The sequence below is a fragment of the Apteryx rowi genome, unplaced genomic scaffold (genome assembly GCF_003343035.1).
Source record: "Apteryx rowi isolate R43461 unplaced genomic scaffold, aptRow1 scaffold_83, whole genome shotgun sequence".
Lineage (NCBI taxonomy): Eukaryota > Metazoa > Chordata > Aves > Apterygiformes > Apterygidae > Apteryx > Apteryx rowi.
The window spans coordinates 932,617-953,215 of NW_020451127.1; the positions used below are offsets into that span (position 1 = coordinate 932,617).

General features: G+C 46.3%; 1 protein-coding gene across 1 annotated transcript in view; it reads left to right on the forward strand.

The window, feature by feature from the left end:
- SETD2 (SET domain containing 2) overlaps positions 1-20,599 on the forward strand; it is a 58,809-nt gene that overhangs the window by 13,277 nt on the left and 24,933 nt on the right. The window contains exons 6-14 of the mRNA XM_026089721.1: positions 790-921; positions 1,533-1,661; positions 5,210-5,333; positions 6,670-6,747; positions 7,055-7,152; positions 9,449-9,575; positions 11,588-11,722; positions 12,491-12,619; positions 15,806-16,447. Coding sequence (XP_025945506.1) covers positions 790-921; positions 1,533-1,661; positions 5,210-5,333; positions 6,670-6,747; positions 7,055-7,152; positions 9,449-9,575; positions 11,588-11,722; positions 12,491-12,619; positions 15,806-16,447 — 1,594 coding nt within the window. The remainder of the gene's footprint in view (positions 1-789; positions 922-1,532; positions 1,662-5,209; positions 5,334-6,669; positions 6,748-7,054; positions 7,153-9,448; positions 9,576-11,587; positions 11,723-12,490; positions 12,620-15,805; positions 16,448-20,599) is intronic.

Below are 20,599 nucleotides of genomic sequence, written 5' to 3' on the forward strand. Positions count from 1 at the left end.
ACAAAAATGTCTTTTTATATACATACATACATATATATATATAAAAAATATATAAAATGTGTTTTAAAACATATGCTTGATTCAAAGTCTAAATATAGACCACTTACCCCTTAGTTTGTTTTGTAAACAAAACGCAATTTTCAAATTGTATGTGTGCTCAATTAATGGTTTATATGTTAATATTTTAGAATATGGGTTTCCTCCTGGCCTGTGAATCAGAGAAAATAAATGGAATATTACAGAATAGTTGAGGTTGGCAGGGACCTCTGGAGTTTGTCCCCGTATATTATTATATACTATTATAGAATATAGTATTTCAAGAGAGGGTAATCAAAGTTTATCCTTTTAAATTATTCATAGCTTATACTATGTGGTGAGAAATCCTCTCTCTATAAAAATTAGGACATACTTTTCTGGAAATTGGATCCTTTGCTCATATGACCAAATGAAGGCGTTTTAATCCTTACTCTGTGTGTACGTGCATATGTATGTACACATCTGCGCTGAAAGTAAAATGGGATTGTGTATGGTGAGAAGGCGGCTAGTTATTCTGGCAGGTCTTTCTGAGAAATCATCTTTCGTCATCAGAAAGTCATCACTTCCCCCTCAAAACAAGCAAAGTCTCCTTGGTTGCCCTTTGACCTTCTAGTGTGGTTGTCCAAAGATAATCCGTACGCCCAGTTTCCAAAGGCTAGTTGAATCTCCTCCAGTAACAACTGATAAAGACGGAGGGGTATTTCTCTATGCCAGTACTGTCTAAACTGTATCCCAACGACTTACCTTCAATAGGAAGAAGAACAAATCTCACCGGGATATTAAGCGAATGCTGTGCGAATGCCCTCCTCTTTCCAAAGAAGAGCGAGCTCAGGGGGAGGTCGCTTGTGGCGAAGACTGTCTCAATCGCCTGCTTATGATAGAGTGGTAAGTGCTACATCAAGAGTTGCCAGGATTTGGCGGCGTTGCGTGTGAGGTGACTTGTGAGCCCTTAAATGAATTCACGCTTTCCTGGGCAGTGGCAACAAGCTGTCGTCACACTGTCGGTTGCGCTGGCTGTCCAGTGTGGATTGGTCTTCAGAGGTGGGCGTGCGCGGCTGGGCGTAATGGTCGCAGCGACAGATTCGCTCCCTGGCAGGAGGATTGGTACCAGCTGGGGTGGAAGGAAAGGAATTGCTTGGCAGAAACCCTACACTTTGTCTTCTGCTTAGCCCAGGCAGCAGAGGCAGAGGAAGGGGAGGTCTCCTGGGAAGAAACCATAGAAACGTGAAGAGAAGAGGCCAAGTTCAGTCCATTTTAGTTTTATGACATGGAAGTACGGTGGCATTCGGATCGAAAGTGTTTTATCTTCTTTCCCGAAATAAATTGTCTGCATTTGCATGTTGACAGTCAGATGGTTATACTTTTTATAGCAAAACATATTTGAAGGTTTTACACTGAATTTATTATCGTTACTTCATCTCTGTTTCCCATCTGAGCTGTTTCTGTTGCTGCTGTCGTCCTGCTGGGAATTGATTTGTTCCCTTTCCTTCACTTAGTTCTTCCAGGTGCCCAAATGGCGACTACTGTTCCAACAGGCGGTTCCAGAAGAAACAGCATGCAGATGTTGAAGTGATCCTCACTGAGAAGAAAGGTTGGGGGCTCAGAGCTGCCAAAGATCTCCCATCGTAAGCCTTTGCTCTTCAAATGACCTTCTAGTCATGCTACTGTACTCCCTCACGAATGGAAAATAAGTTGCTTGCATTTTCTTAATTTCACTGACATGAGTAGATTAGCTGAATTTCCTCCAATTTTATATGTTCTCATGCTCTTATCAGGCATGCCTCTTAGTTCTCTGCACGTACGTGTCCACTAATTGTGTATTAGATCTCTCACTCTGGTTTTACTCTCTTCCACCCAACCTGCTCTCCGTAGGGTTGGTAGTGGTCTTGCCTTAGCTTCAGCTTGGGCTTAATCTGTGTTCTCTTCTTTCTGTGTTTCTGTCTCTGTCGCTTTGCTCCTCTGAAGCCATATAATCTGTTCTTGTGTGTTGTCTTCTTCTCTTTCCATCTCTGTGAAATTTGCCCTCTTTTTTGAGCCTTCCTCCTCCCCTGTTGATGAAGAACCCATGGGGGTCTTTTCACCCTCATTAACCTGTCATTAGGTAACTACTGTGCTTCTAACTGGTGGCATTACATCAGTAATGCTTCCAGATTTGAGTCTGTTCTTGACTCATCGCCATTTAGCTAAACCAAATATTACTTGCATGGTGCGCCATCTACTTAGCGTAACTCTGCCAAAATCAAACGCCTGATCTTTCCTCTGTTGCCATTCTCTGGTTGTGGAGTGCACTGAATTCCTATGTGTTGCTACGGCCTGTAGACCAAGACGTCTTTGACCTCTGTAAGAGAGCTGTCTGACTGCATCTTGCAGATCTTTCTTTTATACCCCGTCTCTGCTGCGATGCCTTTGAAATCCCATCATTTAACGGTGCTTGGAAGAGTAGTAAGGGACCCAGACAGCAATTGCCATCTGTATTTAAAAAAATATATGTAAGCATTTGTGCAAAAAGTATAGGTTGGTTAAACTGTTCTATCCTCATTTAATACTTTGTTTGCAAGCTCTTTAGGCCTGGCTCAATGCCTTTATCTAGCGTTTCTGGCGTAAAGGAGCTGGCTGGCCTAGACACAAGAGTTGCACCGTGGTAGAGCCCGGGTTAGAGGCACAAAGGTGCAGCGCGGAGGAGCAGGGCAAGCAGGGAGCAGAGATAGGGGCTTGCTGGGAGAGGGGGACGCAGGAGGCTTTGCCAGGTAAGTGGGGCTGAGCTGAAAGTTGAGCTGAAACGCTAAACCGCAGTGCCCTTACGGATGGTTATCCGGATGGATTTTTTTTTCCCCTGGATTTGCACAGCATCGTTTGTTTTCTAGATAGTCCGAGTCTGGGTGTCCTCTCAGATCCGCTCCGGGCATGCAGCAATCGGTTATGATGCTCTGCAGATGAGCAGCAAGGGACTTCGTCAAAGAAACTGTTGAAGCGTCTCGCTGTGACGTTGTGCACCAACAGTTTCACCGGGCTCCGGGGTTTACACTTCAACAGGCTGTGGGAGGGGAGTGGTGGCTCTCTTCAGTCTCAAGCGCGTGAAACTCTGGGAGGTTTAAGACAGTCTGGCTGGAATTTTATTGTGCAAAGATCTTGTGTAACTCCTTTTTTTCAGCGAGTTTCCTTGGAAACTCAGATTTTTTTTTTTTTCCTTCTGTTGAAGACACAAATTTCTGTTGAGGAATCTGGCAAGTTTTTTGACGCTCTTAAGAGTAGGTTTGTAGGTCTTAAGGCAGAGAGTGTTTTACTGCTGTGTCCAATGTATGAAATCTGTTCGTAGAGAGATGCAGAAGCGTTTTTATTCCTTTGGAGAGGAATGCCAAGCTACCTCAAATGAAATGAGGGCAATTCTGCATATTTAACCCAATATATTTAACTGTGTCTTCGCACTACATTTAGGTAAGATAACTATGTTAAGGAATTATTAAAAGAAGTGATTGCACCCCGTGGCTGTTCCGTAGCACAGCAACTGTAACAAGAGGGCGAGAATCGTGGCATTTTCTGGCTCCTGGTTTTCCAGATTTGCCAGATACTTGGGGGAGCCCCCTAGCACTCTGCACTCGCAGCAGAAGGCAGCCTAGCCCATGTAAGAGCAGGATCCCGTTGTTTTACAAAATAGCGCCTATCTGGCAAAGCAGGGGTCCTGGGAAGCAGCAGCGCTGCCCCGTATGGACTTGTCAGGTCCGGTTTTATTTGAAATTTTAGGTGTCGCTCTGGAAGGCGAGGTGTGCAGGTTGCATTAAAGATACGGCTGCTAGCGAGCAGCTCACCTTCGCGCGCGTCGTGTCTGCTAGATGTGCGAGGTTCAAGAGCGCCGAGAAATATGGGAAGGAAATAACCACATGAAAACAACCGCGTGAAGACCGCATTGAGTAAAAGGGGAAATAAATCAACTGAAAATGAGGGCAGCAAAGCTATCTACTGAATTTGGCCTGCGTGCATCGGGGGATTTGGATCTAGTTCCCCAGCAGCTTGATACGGAGGCTTAAGCCTGGTGCTGGCTGCGGTATTGCTTTTGTTTCTGCCCGCGCCGTTGTGAAAATCTGTCATTTGGAAAGAGGCTTTGGAGAGCAGCAGCAAACTGCTGAGGAGCTAAAGCTTGTTTTAGGAGAGGACAACCTTCTCCTGTTAGTCGTCCCACTGCAAGAAAGTCCCAAAGACCGATGAAGGGTGGAGAGACTGTATGCCCAGAAGAAGGTTGATCCCCTCTGATGTACGTTCGAAGGTATTTCTAGCTCAGCACTCCTCTCTCCTGGCTGCTGTGCTGCTCCGCCACCATTTCCCGGGCTTGGAGCTTTGCAGTCGGGACTTGGAGGCAGACAGAGGAGCTAACCCCCCCTAAGCAATAGCTCATCCGAAAAGCGTTGCTGACGCCTTTTACGTTAATGCTCGCTAAGTGCAGGCTAGGGAAGGATCCATCTGCTCCACGAAAGATGGCACGAGAAAGATGAGACTGGGGTATGAGCTGCGGGAGCAGATTAGCGTGCCGGATGCCTTGCTCGGTGGATATGGGGATGGGGGAAGGTGGGCATGGTTTCTAGACGTGGGCTGGAGGGGATGGGCTCCGAGGCAACCACGACGCTGTGCGAGGGGCTGAATGTGATGCCGAAGGTCTGGGCTGTGTCCAAGCGTGCGTGGGGTAACTGATTGTTCTCTTCCATCTCTGCTTTAAGATTCATCTTTCCTGGGGTTAAAAAGGATGTTTTATTGATTCCTCGTTTTACCCATCGGATCTGCAAGATGCAGACAGGCTTCCCATGTGAGTTTAGGAAAACAACCTGCCGGCACACATTCACTTCATGCTCCTTATTTTCCTCTTTACATTGCCCACAAAGTCTTGTTCTTTTGGAGAATAAACACTGCTTGAAGGGAAGCTTTATCCTTGCGTCTGGGCCTTTCGCCGTTGGGTGCCTAGCCATGTGATAGCGTCAAAAAAGAAGTTAATCTTAATTGCCTGAGATTAAAGTGGTTAAGGAATGCTGCGCTAAGTATAAAAATCTGGGCTGTAACACCAGGGCCAACAGGCTGCAACGTTGTGTTCTGAGAGCTGGTCTTGGTACCAGCCGTCTTCTCTTTCCTCCGTGTTTACCGCCTGTGGCTAAGTTGACTAAACGCTCTTTCCCCTTGGGCTTTGCAGCAACACTTTTGTGTTGGAGTACTGCGGAGAAGTGCTGGACCACAAGGAATTCAAGGCCCGGGTGAAGGAATACGCTCGGAACAAGAACATTCACTATTACTTCATGGCCCTGAAAAACGATGAGGTGAGCAGCGTCTCAACAGCAACGGGGTGCAGGAGCCGCGAGGAGCGCTGGCCAGCTGGGCTGTGCCCTAGTGAACTGCAGCACTGACTCGGGGCGAAGAAAAGTACCAAGTGACTTTTCTTCAGCATCCTGAATCTATTATAAATCAGTTTTCTCGAGGAAAGGAAACTTAGGCTGTCTTTGTGTTGTCATATCGTACATTTTTTTAACCCATTACTCATTTTCAAGCCAGTTGAGCAAAAGTCTTGTAGACACTGAGTTGTGTCCCACTCTCCTTAAAGGAGGTGGCCTGCTAGAGGAGAGATGGTGACAGTGTCCCCCAGCAAGGGAAGGGATGGAGCATGGACCCATCCCTTCCACGCAAGCAAACCCATGCAGCAGCAAAACCGTGTCTGTGTCCCACCTGGGGGAAATGCTTCCCACTGAACTCGCCATTCTCGGACACCCAAGTAAACCAGAAAACCTATCAATGAGCAACCAAGTTTCCTTACTTCTTTGCTCACAGAACTACATTAAATTTGGCTGGTGGAGTCACTATATGCAGCATACTGTTGCTGAAATATTTATATACCAGAAGTTCTGAATTATTTATCTCTGCTCCAGCTAATCAGCTATTTCAGATCTATGGAATTACGTAGCTGCAGATGCAGAGATGTGCGGAGTCGCTTACCTTAAGCAATGGGCCCTAACACACTGAGAACCATGCGTGTAAATAGAAGTTTAATATACCATGTTCTGCTCGTTTTTGGGGTTTTTTAGTTGCTTTGCAGTAAATCTGCTAAAAATACTCCAAGTACTCTTTTTCTTTTCTTTTTTTCTCCCGCTAGTAAGCGATTTTTGCAGCTGCTGTGGGATTGTTGCACGATCACAAGGGAGCACAGGGGAATATTTCACCCAGTTGTGAAAGGGAGGGCGAAACGAGCCTGGGCACAGTCTTTCTGTTGGAGCACGATCTGTGCGGCAGAAGCGTTTAGCTTCACCATGTTCATTGTGTCAGAGGGTTGAAAACTCGTATTAAAAAGTCAAGATCTTCCCCCAAACTGAGGAACTCTGTGTTAACCCGTCACGAAAACAGAGACCTGCGTAACGGTTTCGTGGCGTTTCCCTTTTTTCGGTGCGCTTTTCTCGCTGTAAAACCCATTCTTTCCAAACCAAATGAAGCTGATAGCTGAAGCCGGAAAGGATGATGCCTTCTCAGCCATCGCGGTCTCCCTCACCTTGTCCCTGCGAACCCCGTGTGTACATGGGTATCCTGCTTAGGGTTGCTGCCCGGCGCAGAGGGAGGGAGGGCAAAGGAAGGCTGTTTTGCTCTATTTGCTCTCTCTTTTCTCTTTAGATAATAGATGCTACCCAGAAAGGAAACTGCTCTCGTTTTATGAACCACAGCTGTGAACCAAACTGCGAGACACAAAAGGTAAACTGCTGGATCAAAGCTGCCGCGGCTGGCTGCTCATTTCCACCGCCGTGCGACCTCGCAAGCTCGGAGTGAAGAGCGTTGCTCCTTCATCTTTCCGTCTCGTGGGGGGTTTTTTTGTTTTTTCACTTGTTAGTCAAATGTAAACATCTGCCTTTGAAATGGGCAAGTGCTGTTGATTCGGTTTGCCAACTTTAAATCCGTCAGCGCTGCTTTCGGCGGGATTAGTCCTGTTAATTTAACGCACGCGCGCGGTCAGACCTGGCTGTTGTGATAACCGCTGTCATCTTGTTTTTCCTTGCCTTAGTGGACTGTGAACGGGCAGCTCAGAGTTGGATTTTTCACCACCAAACTAGTGCCCTCTGGCTCAGAGCTGACGTTCGACTACCAGTTTCAGAGATATGGGTACGTTTTTCTCTCTTTCCGCTGCAGCTGTTGGAAGTGGGCTTTTGGGGAGCGTTGATGCAATGAAGAAATCCCGCTGCAAAACTAACCGTTGGAAAGCCTCGCCTAATGCACAGCGGTTGCAAATGAGCTGAAATTCAGCTGTATATTAAAAAAAAAAAGCTGTCTGGATAAAGTTTATTCCATTTCTAACACAAGAGATTGGGAGAGGAGCTTTCTGTTGATTTTTGCACATCTTTTCCCATTTCACTTTATGGACTTTTTTTCTTCCGCTTCGTACCATCTTTCCCCCATGGAAATTTCCCAGATAATTATCTTGACCGTCTCTTTCCTCTGTCTAATTATTAATTGCCCCAGCTCCCCACTTTGTAGTGCTCTTAAATAATACCTCTTCTTTCTTCCGCGCCCGCTAGGGTTTTACAACTTGGCAAATAGTTGCGGAGCTGTAAAAACCTAGCAGGTAGCACGTTGTTTCTTCCTGTCCAGCTGCGGAGCGGCACACGTGCAAGCTACGGTGTGGGCTTTCCAACTCGTAGGTCTTTTTTTTTCTCGTGCTTTGGTCCCTTAGCTCTCCTCTCTAAACTGGAGAGTTTTACACTACTAAACTGGAATGTTTTACACTACTTGTTCAGGCGTTTGGTGAGATATTTCACTCTCCTCTCGTTTTTTCATGTGATTAGCTCAAAATAGATTCTGACAGTCATGAAGCGACCTGTAGTTGAGAGTTTAATTCTAGGGCCGTTTTATAAGCATGAAGCATTTTTTACTAAATACTGTTGTTTAATGAGGGTTCTCGCTTCCCTTTCCTTCTGGATCCTGCCTTCTCCAACAGCGTGGCTCTTTGCGTAAGCGAAGAATCAGAAGTGATTTTTTAGTTGTGTTTTATCTCATGCCAAGGCAGGTGGCCACGGTGGATCAGTTCGGCTTCTAAATGGCTGCTTTAGAGAAGACTCACCTTACGCGTGGTCTTCTAGTAAAAAGCTGCTTGTTGCTCCTCGTTCAATTTACTGTGACTTCAGAAATGCATTTCAACATCCAAGTTGGTACTGAGCTTTCACTCAATTTGTTGTCATGAGCTGCTCTCCAAAACGTCAACGTGGAACGGGTGCTACTATTTTTTTTTTAATAGAAGATCAAGCACAGTTCCTGGGCTGAGGAGAAGACAGGCAGTTAGGAGGGAGGTAGACCTGCTTTGCTGCTTCTGAGATATCCTTCTAGGTGCTCTTACAGCAAGGCCTGTTTGATTATTATTATTATTATTATTTTTTTTAGGCATAGGGGAAGATCTTTAAAGCTGGGGAAAGTAATTTAAATATGCAATCTATACACCCGTAACTTCAGTCACGTCTAGATTACTTCGGCTTAGTCAAAATCATTAGGGTTTAGTATTGTGGACCTGTTAGGAGCCTCTCTGATGGAGAATCATTTTGCTTTATTACTTCACTTTGATATCTCGTATACTCGAGTTCAGCGAATATATTCCCTGTCTTGCTGGGGTTTTCTAGCTCTTACCTCTCTCCTGCTGTCCATTGGTGCGTATCCACGCCAAAAAAAAAGTCTTCCACCGCAATCTTTTATTACTTCCCTGAATCTGCAGCCCATTCTTTCTTGGGTGTTTTGAGCAATAAGATGCAGGCCTTTTTCCAGACCATATTATCTTGTTTTTTTTGCAAAATGCAGTGAGGTTAATGCCCCCCCCACCACCAACAACAAAACAAGCAACAAAACCCAAGAAACCTTCTAGGTAGCTTTAGCGTGATTTAGGAATGAGTGACTTGATGTTTCCTTTCTGGCTCTTGGCTCTTGACCTAGAGAGAGCCTGGAACTGAACCAGATCTTGGTTTCCTCCCGTGAAAACGTGGGATCACGCTAGCTGTTGAAGAAACGAGGGGTTTGTTTGAGTTTTCAGGGGGCCAGAATTAAAGGCCTTGCCGTGCAACAGCGTTTCTCTCCCTGAATGCCGGAAGAAAGTTAGTGCAATACTCTGCTTGCTGCCCTGTCTCTACGTTTTGGGCGGCGTTGCTTTGCGACAGAATTGGGGGAAGACTCCAAACCGGTCCAAGTCACCTAACCAGACGGTGACATGAATGTTTTCCGTGTTTTCTTGCAACTGCTTAGCAGGCGTTTGAAAAACACTGCTAACGGGAAGGAGAGAGGATGAGAGGTGATTGTGCAATGCAGTAACGGTCCTTTCTCGTTGCGAGACCACGATGCCCTTAAGAGTTAGATAAAACAACTTACTGTGAATGCAGCTGATCTGTTATTAAACTGGTCTGTTCGTTATGCCCCCGAACAGCAAGGAGGCTCAGAAATGTTTCTGTGGCTCAGCGAACTGCCGGGGTTACCTTGGAGGAGAGAACAGGGTCAGCATCCGAGCTGCCGGAGGAAAAATGAAAAAGGAGCGCTCCCGCAAGAAAGACTCGGTGAGTGCGATCGTCCCCGGTCTTTAAGGGTAGCGTCAGCAAAAGCTGACCCAGGCCGTGATCCTCTTTATCCGAGTCTCGAGGTCACCTTCGTCTGGGATCAGTGGCTTATAACAGCCTCGAGGGTTCAATGTTTTCCAGGAATGTATTTATATCGTTTTATTTCCTATTGGCCCTGAGCACGCGTTTTCTTGGCGTTTTCGTTAAATGTGCGTTTCCTTGCTCTGGGTTACTGAATATAAAGTACCACCAGAGCGGGACTTTGACAGTGGCAGCATTTGACTGCACACCCTGACCAGTGTCATCAGTACTGTATGCTTTTCAGTTAAAAAAGAGCACGCTAAATTCTGTGTGTTTTTTTTTTTTGTTGTTAGTTTTGCACGATTTCTAAACTTCAGCGAAAGACAAGCAACGCAGGCTTTACTTTTAGGATATTACCAGAAATTTGACAGCTAAAATGGTGCAGATGTTTGCCATCTTCGAGTTGGGGATGTGAAATTTGAATCTCTAATTGCTTTGGCCGAGAGGCGAGGCAGCTTCGAGGAACTTGCGTGAATATGTGTTGTATTTGCTTTGACTTCAGTTTCAGTCGTGTTTGCAGATGGATGTGAATGAAATATGTAACATAAATCCAGACTCTTTTTTAGCCTTTTCTATAGCTCTTCACCCATATAATCCTCTGCAAGTGGTTATGCGAACCTGCTGCCTGCATTGCATTGCAGTGCTGGATTTACATAATTATATACTGTAGGAAACTTTGCAGAGCAGTATGAGAAAAGGAGTCAAAAGCAGTTCATCCTGAACGCAGGTTGCTGCTAAGAAATTGGATGGATTCTTTTTGCATCCTACAAAATGGAATTGTTCTCAGGTTAAAGAAGTAATTCCTCATTCCTACAAATAAGATCTGTTACCTGCTCTTCTGGGAAGAGCTATCTGCGAAAATACCAGCTTCATTTTCATTTTCTGTATCTCTTAGCCAAGACATTCAAGTTTTGAAACTGCACCTTTATTTTTAAAAACTTTTTTTGGAAAAGTGTTTTATTATTCTTAGGCATTGATTGTATCTGACCACTTGAAAACTAGCCCTTTTCAGTAAACTTCCTTACACTTTTCTGCGTTAAATGATGTATCACCAAGAGAGAAACCTCTTTGGTCTTGAGAACGCTTAATTATCCGGAGAAATTGCAACTACATTGATTTGAGATTAGGTAGTTCTGCTCCTGTGTTGCACATTTCTTTGAGAGCTTTTTTTGAGGTTGTTTCGACCTTTCATTTGGAGCAAGAAAGGTTCTGCTTTGGTCAAATCATACGTTGTCATTTATAATTGGATTTAAAGTACTAATTGGTGGCACTGATCTGTAGGCTATGTTGTGAACGTTGATATTCCAGCATCCTTGCGGAGGGAGATGCACCTCTGGTTGTAAAGATTATAAATATGAGTTAGGTATTTACAGAAGCAACTTTTTCTGCAGTTGAAACAGAGATAATCTGTTTTCCTATGCGGAAAGATAAATTTGTGGCTGGGAGTATTTGCAACTGGGAGTGTTTTGGTGCGCCCAGCTGGAATTTCCTCTGCGGAGCACGTGGTATAAATGTATAACTTTGGAAACGTGCTGCTCATTAGATGAAGTTTATGTTAGAGGTGGAGGACTCCTTCGTGTTGAATGTGTATCAGCCACTCGTGGGCTATGGTTACAGGGCGAGCTGCCCTCCGTACCTTCCGCTTCTGCGGATATAAACACAGCTAGTGTGAACGATGCGCTTTTGTACCGTGTTTGAGGTCTAAACAATGTTGAAGGAAAACTATAATGTACCAGATAAAAGCAACCCAAGCAAACCTGGTCAAATTAAAGCCAGACTTCTTTCCTTCCAATATGTGAGCAGTGTTCAAGGGAGGCTTGTTCCGGCTCCCAAAGCCAGGGAACAAATTATCATTAACATCTTGTAGGGTGGCATTTTGTGAGCCCGGTACGATCTGAAAATTGCACAACCATTGTCTCTTGCCGCGGTAGGTGGATGGGGAACTGGAAGCCCTGCTGGAGAACGGAGAGGGCCTCTCGGATAAGAACCAGGTTCTCAGTTTATCCCGGCTGATGGTTCGGATCGAGACTCTGGAGCAGAAGCTTACCTGCCTCAAACTCATACAGGTGAGGAGATCCTGGCCCCAGGGGAAGGGAATCGCTTGCTGTTTGAGCAAGAGCTTTTAACCCTCATTAGAAGAAGAGGGAGAAATGGCAAAAAGGGTTGACGGCTGTGCCGGCATACCAAGCGCGAGATGAGTCACAGCGGAGAAACTTGTAGTTCTGCTTGGTTTATAGACCATGTGTAATCCTGGCCCTTTGCTTGGTCTGTGTTTGGTGGAACGAATGTGCCTGGGTGGTGTTTTAAATTGTTCCTTTCTAGAAGAGGACTTGTAGGAAAAAAAAAGGACTGGAATCAGAATGATCATTTTTATCCATATAGGCTGAACTGCTTGAGGTTTCACATGGGTGAAACTTTAGAAAGTACGTGTTTGTCAGCTTAGACTCACAGCTAGCTTATCTCCAAGATTATCCTGAATTTTTTACCTTTGACTCAGTGCAGATTAGTTGCAGCCAATTTTCTGCGCAGTCTATTCTCTCGCTGAGTTTTATTCTGTAATACGAGCTGTCCGCCGGGTACGCTTACGGCCTTTCTGCTGTATGCGTTATTGCTCTGAAAACAGCCGTCATGTCCACTAAGATTACATGAGACGTGCTGATCTTGGCAGATACCTGGTTCTGGCTCTCTGCTTTGTGTGTTTTTTCGGTAGCAGTGAGTTTTATGGGTAATATATACCTGTCGGTAATATATAGCCATGTCGGCATGTAGAAAACAAAGTTGTTTTTTTTTTTTTGCCTGTTCCCACGGACTTTCTGTAACTTTGGCTCGTCTAGAACACGCACTCGCAGTCCTGCCTGAAGTCCTTCCTCGAATGTCACGGCTTGTCCCTCCTCTGGATTTGGATGACGGAGCTGGGCGATGGGAGGGGAAGCACCGCTAACAACCTGAAGCTGCAGCTGGAGGTCAGTAATTCCCTCAGGATCGCTGGGTCGCTCTTGTGCGCATGAAGCTTTTGAAGCAGCTTCACTAATTGCTCGCAGGAAGCATGTTGATTTTATTTAGTTTTTTTTTGTTTAGGTATAAGCATTATGTCACGTGTTCATGAAAATAAGCTGCAGGTACCGTTGGAACTGCAGTCTAAAATTTCTGCTTTGAGGGAGGTTCTAAATACATGGAAAGAATTTGCTTTTGTGGTTTTTCTTAGATTTCTGAGTTAGTGACATGAGCCAGACTTAAATAAAGATCATTGCCATCGCTGCTTGTTCAGGACTGAACTGCACGGGGAATTTGAGGTATTGCTTTGACAGTCTCAAGCAGAACTTGAATTCCTGTTTTCTGTGTGCACTTCAGCATTGCACGCAAAGATCATCTGGTAGTTCCTTTACTGAAGACACTTCTACGAGAACTTGGCTATATATTTTAGAGAGGCTTTCCCAGTCCTGAATGCAGAACAGGAAAGCAGAAGCTGCAAGAGCCTTAGAGTTCAGGTGTCTGTTCTCTTACAGAGTGACAAGTTCACTGACTCACGGGTTTTTGTAAGACTAGGGGATAAGTACCCAGCGCAGCATTTTTAGTTGCTCCCTCTGCTTAGGTGTGAAAAACAGATGCTGCTGGTGTCAGAAGACTTGAGAATTGACTCCTTTTACCTCCACGTGCTTCTGAGAGCCCTCCGCTCTTGGGGTGGGATGAGGACACCGGAAGATTTGTGTAGCCCAGCTCGACATCAGGCTTTATGCAGGTGCAGCTGGACGGTTTCTGCTCTCCTCTCGAGGAGCCTGTGTGGTGGTGAAGGGATGGCAGGGCTGTCTGCTCAGGCCACCGGTTCCACCACCTAGTCCTCACCTGTCCTGATTTAGACAAAGCTTTGACAACATATGCCTGGAAAACTTGTTCTGGTTGGTCAGGGGTCTCTGATTTAAGTTATAGCTTGCTAACTTATGAGGTTTGGTTAGGCTTACTGTACCATCAGCCTGGTGCTGTGCAGAGAATGTTGTTGCTCATGGGCCACGTACGTTGTGTAGAAGGCAGAGATTCAACAGATGCCTCCGATTTCTCTCCTGCTAATTTGATGTGGTTTTTCAGTACTTACAGCCGAAGCAGAACTGCTTGACACCTGCTGAGTCAACGTTCCCGTTACTTGTTGTGATACGTCAGCCTGATGTTGCTGTATGGGGAGACTCGCTAGGTTCCGTGAAGATCTCTTGAGGCTGAATCTGCTGGGACTGAATTAATCATGAGTTCTCTTGCAGTAACCATGCTCAGGAGGAGCTGAGCTGTTGCCTTTTATAACTGCAGTGTTTTCTTCTTTGGGGCAGACAGAATCCATCCCACGTCACATAAATATCGCAGCCATCGCTCTGAGGGAACCTCAAGCCTGAAATTATATCTGTAGTTACTTCTCTCCTTGCTCCCCGAGATACGAGGGCCGCGGCATTGCAGAGCTACTAGGTAGCTCTGTTCCGAGTGGGAAGTTGCTGATCTTTGACCTCCAGTTTTGACTGGAGAAATCAGTGCTCTGGTTAGACTTTGGTTTTTCTCTGTTTCACTTGGACTGGATTCAAACGCTCAACTTTGTTGATATCAAACCCAGAGTCCCCCTGCAGGGTCTAAGAGGATAACTTCGAATAGTTGTGATAGTGGTGGCTTTGTCTCCACTCCTCCGCTCCACAGCTTTTTCTTAAGCTGTCACTGTTTTAAGAGAATTGGTCTTTGGCCATCAGATGCCCGTGGCAGAAATTAGCATAATGCTGTAGAAGCATCTGCTGTCCCTCAGTCTTGGAGGACTGGTTTTAAAAATGAACGCGATGAAAACTGAGGAACCTCAGATCCTCTGAAAAGTGATGGCTGTCTCTTGCTTCAAAAAATATTCCCCTGCCAAGCGTTCGGGCTCTGTTCTTGAGAGAGAGGTTGCTGAAGTCACCTGCTGGATTTTAGGAATGAGAAAGGTTGTGCTCTCATTTCGTGCCTGGTGCTTCAGTAGCTGCTTAAGCAGCTTTCTGTGCCAGAGCGATGCCCGTTGCCACTAACGAGTTTCCTGAAATTTTAAGATCTTTTCAATAATGAGACGTGCCTGGCTCATTTGATTGTTGGGAGGATCGAAGGAGGCCCCACAGCTGTCCGTATCTCTTTGCACGTAAGGTTTAACTTGACAAACAGCAGACTGCTGCTTCGAGTCCTTTTATGTTCTTTAACTACTTACGTGCATTCAAAATCCAAAATAAGTCCATCTGGTAGTCCCCGGCTCCCTGTCTCTGTTGAGGGTCTTTCCACGGATGAGGAGATCCCCCTGGCACAGTTCTCGTGCTGGAAGGCAGACCTGATTTATCAGTTCTGCTGTAGCTCTTGGTGTATTTATAGTCCTCAAAAGGTACGTGAAGGGATCGCAAACCATACGCAATGGCTCGCTGTTCCATTCTTATTGTTTTGAATCGTTTGAAGAAAATATAACAGTTAGTGGCGCTGGACCTTTGCTGACAACTTGCAGTCCTTTCGTTAGGTGATTTAATGACTTAAAAATGTGAGGCAGTAGGGACTGAGAGCATCAGGCAAGGACCCGAAAAGTAATTTATACAGGGGACACATGGAATGACTTTTTCTTTCATCCCTGAAGGTGCAAATCATACCATAAAATTCAGTCCAACTCTTGTGCAAGCATCGTGATAGATTCTAGGATCCTACTTACTGTTTTGGGTTTTTTTTTAGCATAGAAGTTCTCTGTTGCTAGCTTAAAAAACAGTTAAAATATGCCAAGTTTTGTAGTAGTATATGATTTTTTTTTTTTAAATGCAGTAGCCTATTAAACTCATGAGTGTATAATCATGGGAGCTATAGACAGCTACTGCTAAGATTACTTGGCAAGCTTGTCAAGCAATGCCGGTACTCCACAACATGATTTTCTTGCATCGTGGCTGGTCGCGCTGGCTGCCCACCCCTCGCCCTGTGTCCCCTCCTGCCGGGCCCAGCCGAGCCGCCCCCCAGCTCATGCGGTTAATGCTCCCACTTCCACGGGAGGTGTTCACAAGGCACCTCTGTCGAGTAAAGAAAAAGCTTTCCTGCTGCTAGTTTGCAAATTTGTATTGATATTTCAAAAGATCTCTCTTGGAGACAGTGTTGAATTCTAACAGCTCTGGTTTTGTCTTTGCAATTAGATTATGAAGACGCTCGAGCTCCTGCCTATACCTAATAAGAACATGTTGGAGGAGAGCAAAGTGCTTCCGATTATCCAGCGCTGGGCTCAGACCAAGACCGCTGTCCCGCAGCTCAGCGAGGGCGATGGCTACTCGAGCGAGAACACGTCGCGGGCTCATACGCCGCTCAACACGCCAGATCTTTCCGCCAAGCAGAGTGCAGAAGGTGACACGGATACCCCCAAGAAGCTGGTGTTTCGAAGACTCAAGATTATCAGTGAAAACAGTATGGACAGTGCAATCTCAGATACAACCAGCGAGCTGGAAGGAAAGGAGGGCAAAGAGGACCTGGACCAGCTGGAGGGCACCACCACGGAGGGCTCAGAGGAGCAGCCCCAGCAGCCGGAGATCAAAGCTGCCATTGATGCTCCGGTGGAGAGCAGCAAGCCCCAAGTGCTGGAGCTGGAGGCTGAACCTGAAGCTGAGGTCAAAGAGAGCAATGGCGCGAAGCTGGAAGAGCCCATTACCATGGAAACGCCGTCTCAAGACGAAGAGGAAGGCGTCTCTGACGTTGAGAGCGAGAGAAGCCAAGAGCAAACTGACAAAATTGTGGATGTGAGCGATTTGGCTACCAGGCTGCTTGACGTCTGGAAAGACCTGAAGGTAAGAGGCACCCTGTGGTACCCCGCAGCTATGCCACCAATGAGGCCGAGTTGTTGTCCTCTTGGTAAATGCTTGACCACCTAAGACTGCCTTTTCTACCTAAAGGGCTTCTCCAGGTGCTTTCCATATATATCCTTTCATTGCAAACTGCCCTGTCTGCGACTTGCAGTAGATTTCCAGGGGCTGGTGTTGTCGCACACTGAAAGGAGCAGATAATTCAGTTTGGCCACCACAAAGACAACTTAGTCATCCAGTTTTTTAGGCCCTTCAGGGGAAGGGCGACTCTTAAGTGGTTGAGGTTCACTTCTCAACTGGTCAGAAAATAAGAGGGTAGCGACAGTGCGGCAAGCAGTTCTGGTTGAAGTGGCCTAGTATCCGTCAGTGTTGAAACAAATTGACTGACCATCTACTCTTAAGTTCAGTTATCACGAGATTGTCAGTATTTCCTGTTCTGTGAACATCTACTTTTCATCGCAGTGTATCCAGAAACTGGTCTGTTGGCAGTATTACAGTCTCTCGATATTACTTTTAGTGCTGGGTTAACCTCTAAATGTTTGCAGTCCGTGTTTAGATCAGGTAAATGTCCAGATTTGTGGGTACTAATCCGAACCTTTAAAGACAGCTAGAGTATGCAGCGGCTTCATGTTTCGCTTCCATCCAGGTCTTTCTAGAGTTGATAACTTCTTTAGGAAAAGGATTTGGTGACTGCTGGTTGCTTTCTCTACTCCATATCAGGCAGGTGTCTCTTGAGCGGTGCAGGTGGCCTACTTGGGCAGCTGATGTTTAGCCATCAGCATGCTTTGAAATACAGGATGTTCCAGTAACCTGTCACTCAAAAGCCTCAGGCGTTTTCTGGTGTTTCTTTAGGACTTCTGAAGCTCCTCGCCCATCTGCTGTTCCTATAGGAGTATAGCCCTTGCAGGTGTGAGAAGGGAGGGAGCTTTGCTTTTAAAATGCAAGAGTAGCGTTTGCTGAGGATCCAGCAGAGGAATCAAGGGCACTGCCCAGTACTGGGAAGGTGCTGAATTGTTGTGTTGTAGGACCTGTCCCTCGTGCTTTCCATTGCCAAGATAACAAAAGTCCTGGGGGAGAAGAAGGGGACCTTGGTAACTTCTCCCTGCTGCTTCCCTACGGCAAAGATGCAATTGTGTCCTTATCAGAGTCGTCTTGTGCTTCCAAACCGTGTGGGCTTGGTGCAAACAATAGTGGAGGTCTTGTGCCCTTCTCTTAATCAAATGTCTGTCCAGTTTTAATTACTGGAAGTTCTCTTTAAGCAAACTTGCATTGGACTGCATCATGTGGCTAAAGAGCGGGCGTTCTCCTTAAAATGGCCAATGAGTAATGCTTTGAAGGAAGCTATTAAAAATAATGGGTAATACACATAGTGCAGTACCATGCACCGATGGAGACCATGGTGAGCTTTGAGGCCATGAAACTTCACTTGTATCGTTTTGGCTACCGTAGCTGTGAACATTCGCATTCATAAAATATATCTGGAGATTTATGTAAGGCTTAGGAGAATTCTTACTTTTATCTCTGAATTTTTCAGAAGAGTCTGATACCCTTGAGTGTTTGTAGAATTGTTGGACCATAATCATTTTGTGCCTTAAAATCTTAGTGGGAGGAGAGGTGAGACTTCGCCATATGAACGGTGAACTGAAATATGTTTCTATATAAAGAGCTAGGTTGTGTTTCTTGGTTTCACCCCCCATCCCTTTGCCAAGCGGATCGGGGATACGTTAGTTACTAGGTTTTGATTTGCAGGCTTTTAAAATTTGTGTGGGCCTTAGGATTTTTTTTTATTTATTTACGGGACACTGTCAGGTTGAATTTATGGTTAAACTGAAACAAAGTCCTTTTCCATACGTTACTAATACCTTGGATTGTTTGAACTGAAAGCTAAACTAATTCTTCATCCTACACCGCTTTTGAGTTACACTTGCTTTGGACTGCACGGGTTCACTCTTCTACTTGTAACTAGACATTTTTGCTTTCAGGATCCCATGTTGCAGTGTTTAAACTTCAAAACAGCGCAGGAAAAGCGCTTAATAACAAAAAGCGTGAAGTTTTGTGAAACGCGCGGCTTTTCTAAAACGTGGGTTTGACACCAAATTTGATCTGACAGTGTCATGTTAGCGCCACGTGCTGACTCCCAGAGCGCTTGTGTCTCCTGTTGAGCTCGGAGGAGTTCAGATTTGGGGTGCTAAAGGTGTTTGCTGAAGCCCACGGTTAGCTATGGAGTCGTTACCCATCGCAAGCTGCCACGCGAGATGTGGCTTCACATCTTCTCTGTTGGTCTGTTAGAGCGTGCTTCACCTCCTGTAACTGAAAGGACGCTAGTTAACCGTCTGCAGCGCGCTTCTGGTCTTAGGGACGCGGGCATTTACCACAACAGCTAGCTTTAATATTCCCAGCAGAAGCAATCCCATGTGTCTGAAATCAGGATCGTGCCGTAGGTCCGTGCAAAGTTGTTTTTCTCCTGCAAGGTGTCCTTGGGGAAACGGTGACCTCTGGGTGCGTTCGGTCCTGTACCTTACCAGGGCACTAAAGAGTTAACTGCTTCTGTCCGACTTTCACCTGTTAAGATACTGGTTTTTGGGTTAATTTGCCAGGCCACCATAATACAGCCCCCGAAACGGCTGATTTTTAAATGAAAAGACTAAGCTAACAGGAGGGAGGCTGCTGCACCTAACGGCACTGCGCTTGAGCTCAAAGGGGGCCGGATAGTCACCGGAGCTCCTAAAAGCCATGGGAGGACTTAAGTCACCCAAGTGGAAAGAGAACAAGGTGCATTTTCCAGCACTGCCAAGCTTTTTACAAGCTGGCTTTGGTTTGAGCTGTGGAACGCTGAACATCCCTTCGGCAATAACAGTGGCGTTGGACGGGGTGGGCGGGAGGGTCTGAAACCTCGTAACTTAAGCTATGTCCTCCCCGGTCTTGCTGATGACCCCCTTGTAATTTCAACCATTTCCATCCAGCTTCTCAGGGCAGCAAGGAGCTTGTTAACATCACCAGCTGACCATGTGTCTCCTTTTCTCAACTCCATTTTCAACTCCGTGCTGAAGAAGGGAGAGAACGTAGCGTGCATACTGTGAAGAAACAGGAAGATGGTTGGGAAGCTGGATGATGCATGAGAAATATAATAGGTGGAAAGAGGACAGAGGTGGTTAACTTGGTGATGCCGACGTTATTTTGGTGCGTCCATTGCCGGCAATGGACGTCGCTCCGGGAAAAACACAACTCCTGGCGTGAAAGGATTAAGTGAGCTATCTTTTTATATACCTCTACACACAGGCCAGCCGCCCTGGCTTGCAGGGCCGCACGCCCTGACTCCTCAGCCCACGAGGAGCGTTGGCCGCTGACACATACCCACCGCGCCGCGCACACACACTGCCCGCCGGGGTACGTTTTCAGCCTGGGCTCGTGCACGCAGTTGCTGCTCTCCGAGGAACTGGTGCACCTCTTTCCCCGGGCTGAAAACGGACTCCGCGGGGCGAAGGCTGGGGAACGGGCAGAGGTTCGGTGCGGTTCTCCCGTGCGCCTTAGCCCGCCCCGCGCTGAGGACCGTGCTCTCGCGCACAGGACCGCGGCAGGTAAGGCCCCTGTGGACTGACGCATGGAGTGAAACGTGGGACGGACGCAATACGTGGTGCGATGGCTCATGATTCCAGTGCTTTCCCCTATTGGCATCTCAGGAACGAGTGCGTTTTAGCAGACACCCACCAGACCGAGCGTGGCAAGGGGGAGCTGCAAACCGCTGGTGTTTCAGATTCACAGATGTGAACGCTGGTAGGAAGCGGCTGTGAAACTTCTCTCAGCAAAGCCTTTTGCTGGCTTGCGTTTCAGTAGCTAGGGCTGCGGGGAAGAGAAGTGTATTCGGCTTGAACTTAGAGCGGGCTTTAATAGCGCTGGCATTTTGAGGGCAGTCTGGCCGTTGGGGTTTCCTTGCCATTTACCTAAAACTAGGCCTGCAGATCCTGCAGCTCCACCATCCAAACCAGGAGCTTTGTACCATCTTTGGTTATTTATACATCTAAAGTTTGTCCTTTAGAGAAGCTGAGTGCTCTAGAGAGCGAGGATCACCACCGGAACAGATTTGGCAGCTCTGTTCACAGCCTTGCAGTGAAACACTTGTCCGTGTTAGGGTGATTT